The sequence below is a fragment of the Pinus tabuliformis genome, chromosome 6, assembly GCF_031772625.1.
Source record: "Pinus tabuliformis cultivar Carrire ecotype Pingquan chromosome 6, CPIR1, whole genome shotgun sequence".
NCBI lineage: Eukaryota > Viridiplantae > Streptophyta > Pinopsida > Pinales > Pinaceae > Pinus > Pinus tabuliformis.
Window position 1 is genome coordinate 277,844,202 of NC_142292.1, and position 4,927 is coordinate 277,849,128.

Genomic DNA, 4,927 nt, shown 5'->3' on the forward strand with positions numbered 1-4,927 from the left:
GATCTTACTATTAGAGTCAAAAGAGTTTGGAGAGAAATCTTATTTCTCAGATTCTAAGTCTTTCGACAAATTGGCTTCAGTATCTGGGGTGGTTCAGGAAACACAACCTCCATTTTCTTCACTCCATCAGTCTGCACCAACAACTTGACATCCTTCTATGCATGGTTATAAGGGACAAACAAGTCGATAATTATTGTTTGTTTGCAGGACAAGAAGACATCAAAAGAATCCTAAGGAATCTTTGCTTCAACCTCGATGATATTGACACCAGGCTAGCTAGAGTGGTGAAATACGTTGTCTCTACCCAAGATACTATATCAATGGAGGACCATGAGGCTCCGACGATTATAAATGATGTGCCTTTAGCTGTGGCACCCCAAATCACTCCCTCTCCTCAACAACAGCCAAGACCTTCCACACCAGTCCTCATCTTCGACTAATCTACTTGCATTGGTCTTGCCCTGCAAATGATGTGAAGGCACTATTACGATGGGCTACCTCCTTTTGCACTCTTGGCTTTTGTTCTCCTCGGTCGCAATGACACTCGTGCCTCTCGTTCTCGATGTCCTCCTGGCGTGGTTTTTTCTCGCCGCTTTAATTTCATAGTTTCCTTATCTCTTTTTTGGAGTTTAGTCATCTAGCATGTAAGACTTTATGGTATATATGGTGACCTCAGTTTTTTTGAACAACAATCGGAAGTGTTTACACATTCTTAGGTTGACAAGTAGGGATATTGAAATTATATTTTGTATAGTTTTCCGTCAACCGAATAACACAACTATGCCTATAAAAATGAATCACAGGACTATTAACTAGATTTTGTAGTTGTGTTTTCGTAAACCAAATCTGGTTTATACTCAACATCAACGTAATATGTTCTCATTATAATAAAAATGATTTGCAAAAATTTACAGGGAAAAAAATATGAATTTAAAATTTGCATCTCAAAACCACCTTCGTGAAACGTTCATTATCCACATCCTCAAAACCACCTTTGTGAAACATTCATTATCCACACCCTAACGATCGTTGAATCTAAAATTTTTCATCTTAAAACCCACCTTTGTGACAAATTCATTATCCACATTCTAACGACGACTATTGCTTCGCCCCGCAATACATACGCGTGAGGTAAGATCTATTAAAATATTTTCTGATTATTTGGGTGGCTAGTAATGAGGGTCCACCTTCAACTTCATCGAGAATGTGACCATCCCACGAGTAAATTCACACTTGGATCCGAAGAGCCTAACGAGATCATGATAGCAGGGTGAAGCAATGGCGGACAAGTTCTCACTCCCTCACCTGCGACCCGCCCCAAATTCGCCCAAATCGGACTTCCAAGTCCAGAACACTCCCCCTCAACCGAAATCCGTCTTACCACTACAAAACTCTCCACCATCCCCCTCTCATTCAATCCCTGTTATCTCTGTCATTAAACACATTCTCAACACCCCTCCTCCTCCTCTTCGCACTGCCAAATACAGACCCAAATCCAATGAAATCCAACGCAAAACCAAGAAGAATTTGTTGCTGGAATCAACCTCCAGGCCTCCACCAGTATTCAGAAATACACAGGACGAAAAGGGTCTTTTCCATTCTCAATCGGCTTCCAACGCTGATCTTTGCTATGATAAAGGATCTGCACAACATGGTATCCAAGAGGGCGCTTCTTCAGACAGGGGTGTTCAGGGCTTCAGAAATGGGACACTCGGAAGACAGCCAGGGATAAAAGAGCTTTCAGAAACGGGTGAGTTACTTCTACACTCAATTCTTGAACAAGATGGGAATTTAGATAAAATTCTAGAATCTGTCGCTATAGAAGAAGGTTATCTTCTGGCAATCTTAAAGGGGCTAGCTCGATTTAGACAATGGAAGAAGGCTTTGAATGTATTTGATTGGATGAGAAATCATGAGGATCACAAACCAAATGCACAGGCAATTGCAGTAATGATCAGGACTTTAGTTGGGCATGGTCAATGCTCTAAAGCAACTGATTTGTTTCATAATCTTCGGCGAAAAGGTTATTCTATGGATGTCTATTCATATACCTCTTTAATTTCTAATTATTCCCGGAATGGTAAGTACAGAGAAGCGATCTCTCTGTTCAAGATAATGGAGGAAGATGGATGCCAACCTGATGTTGTTGCCTACAATGTAATGCTTGATGTATATGGCAAGATGGGTAATTCTTGGAAAAAAGTTGTATTCCTTTTTGAGCAGATGAAAAATCGGGGATTTAGGCCAGATGAGTATACCTACAGTACCATTATAGCTGCCTGTGGCAGAGGACAGATGTATGAAGAAGCATCAAATATTTTCAAAGAGATGAAGGCAGCTGGATGTTCCCCGGGTAGAATCACATACAATGCTCTTCTTAATGTCTACGGGAAAGCAGGGTTGCATAGAGAAGCTCTTAATATTTTGACAGAAATGGAAAACAGCAAAGAGTGCCAACCTGATATTGTCACCTATAACGAATTGATTTCAGCTTATTGCACTGCTGGATTCTGTAATGAAGGTGCTGCTTTGATGGATACAATGGTAAGTAAAGGAGTGGAGCCCGATGTTTTCACATACACAATCCTGATATCTGCATTTGGGAAGGCAGGAAGAGAGGAGAAAGCCTTGGAGTTCTTCGCACAGATGAAGAATGCAGGTTGTCACCCTAACCTCTGCACTTTCAATGCTATCATTGCTATGTATGGAAAAAAGGCAAAATTTAAAAAGATGATGTTAGTGTTTGATGAAATGAGGTCTAGTGGCCATACTCCTGATAGAGTCACATGGAATACTCTGGTGGCCGTCTGTGGGACAAATGGTATGCATATGCATGTTGCTAACGTTTTTAAGGAAATGAAGCAAGCTGGATTCGTTCCAGATCGAGACACTTACAATACCCTGATTGGCGCTTATGGTAGGAGTGGATCAGTTGAGATGGCTCTGGAAACATATGGCCAAATGATAAAAGCAGGATTTTTCCCTAATCTCTCTACTTATAATGCTCTTCTGAATGCATTTGCCAAGAAAGGGCAGTGGGAGGAAGCTGAATCTGTTTTGGCAGATATGAAGGAGAAGGGTTATAAACCAAATGAAAATGCTTATGCTTCCCTGTTGCATGCTTATGCAAATGGTAATCATATAGTGCGGTTGAGGATCCTTGCAGAAGATATACATTCTGGAGTCATTCATCCCAGTTGGGTACTCCTGAAAACGCTTGTGCTTGTATATGGCAAATGTAATTTATTAAAGGAGACAGAGGGTGCCTTTTCAGAATTGAAAAGAAGGGGTTTTTCCCCAGATTTGGTAACTTACAATACTATGATAGTCATCTATGGAAAGCATGGCTTCATTGACCAAGCATTTGATATGTTAGAGAACATGAAACAAAATGGGTGGAAACCAGATTTGATTACATACAACTCCTTAATAAGCATGTATGGTAGAGAAGGCAACTGCAAGAAATCAGAAGCTATTCTAAGCGAGATGAAAATGGTTGGCAAGAAGCCAGATGTTGTGTCATACAACATTGTCATCAATGCGTACCGCAAACAGGGTCTTATGCAGGATGCTTCAAGGATTTTTTCTGAAATGATGGATTCAGGAGTACGTCCTTGCATTGTCACTTACAATACTTTTGTTGCTGGTTATTCAAACCTTGCAATGTTTGAGGAGGCTATGAACGTCTTGATCTACATGAAGAAACATGGTTACATGCCTAACGAGCACACCTATAATGCCATTGTAGATAGTTACTGTAAACTAGGCAGATTCCAAGCAGCATCTGATTTTGTTAATAAAATTAGACAAACTGATAACACTTTTGAGCACGAAAAGCTATACAGACTTTCACAGCGTGTAATAGAGCGTCAAAAAACCGATTCTTCTGAATCAGTCTCTTCTATTATGCACTGAGAGCAACTTGTTGATAGCTGCAATATCTTGAGCCTCAAATGTTGTTATTTGATAACCAAGGATTGTAAACCTCAGTGGTGCATGCCAGACTTCCTGCAATTGTCTCTGTATGCCATTAAGCTCACTTATGTCCATTTTGTAACATAGAGGATTAACCGGGCAGTCTAGTTAATTTACATACAATATTGTATCGCTATTGACATGGTGATCAACAGAAATCATGTTCAACATTTTCCTGTATTACGAGTTTTCAGTACTATCAGCTTTGCACTAAATCTTTCCCGACCTGATTCTGTAGTTGTTTACTAGAATTATTTGTTGATTCAGATCATAAAAATGAAAGGCACTTTTGTTTAATTTGTGAGTACTTTTCTTCCATCGTCTCTTAAATTAAGAGGCATGGCATAATCCATCTTATATAGTCAACAAAGTAAGAGTTTAATGGATTCAATGTATAAGACAGGTATTTCAGTTAAAATGAGGCATCTTAAAGAAATCCTTGAATGTAGCTGTTTATCATTAGCCCTTTGAAACAGAGCAAGGTTGTTAATAGACTGTGAAACAAGTCTATTTTTTATTCTCTTTCTAGAATCGATATATCTGTCTGTGCTCTTCTTGGGAGAGTGGAATTCACACATGCAGTTCTTGATCAATATTCTTATTGTTTACAGTTATTGTCATGATTTTAATATCTGTTCGACTTAGGATCAACTTGTTGCAATAGCTTATCAGTGTTAAACTAAAATTCTCACCTATATGTTTGTTATGGCTGGGCAATCATAGTGTAGCAAACGAACTGATTAGTGTACTGTTACCGCTCAAACTAGCAGGGGACCTAAAGGGGGTCCCTAAAGGGCAAATGCTAGACCAAGGGCAACAAATGGAGACTTAGCCCACTGTCACCTCAGCGAAGGCGCCCTTCTATTTATGGACTTTCACTGATGGGAGGAGACCCGGTATATTATGGAGTCACCGAAGAAGGATAAGTCAATGAATGGATGTGGAGTGACCT

The 4,927-nt window shown here is 39.8% G+C and overlaps 1 protein-coding gene across 1 annotated transcript; it reads left to right on the top strand.

The window, feature by feature from the left end:
- The first annotated feature begins 1,167 nt into the window (after window positions 1-1,167).
- LOC149258438 (uncharacterized) lies at window positions 1,168-4,411 on the top strand. The gene has a single exon (XM_089415370.1). The coding sequence runs from the start codon at window positions 1,279-1,281 to the stop codon at window positions 3,913-3,915; it is 2,637 nt and encodes an 878-aa protein (XP_089271496.1). The 5' UTR covers window positions 1,168-1,278; the 3' UTR covers window positions 3,916-4,411.
- The last annotated feature ends 516 nt before the right edge of the window (window positions 4,412-4,927 follow it).

Coding starts and splice junctions, on each gene's coding strand:
- LOC149258438 (XM_089415370.1), top strand. CDS start 1,279: ATGGCGGACAAGTTCTCACTCCCTCACCTGCGACCCGCCCCAAATTCG.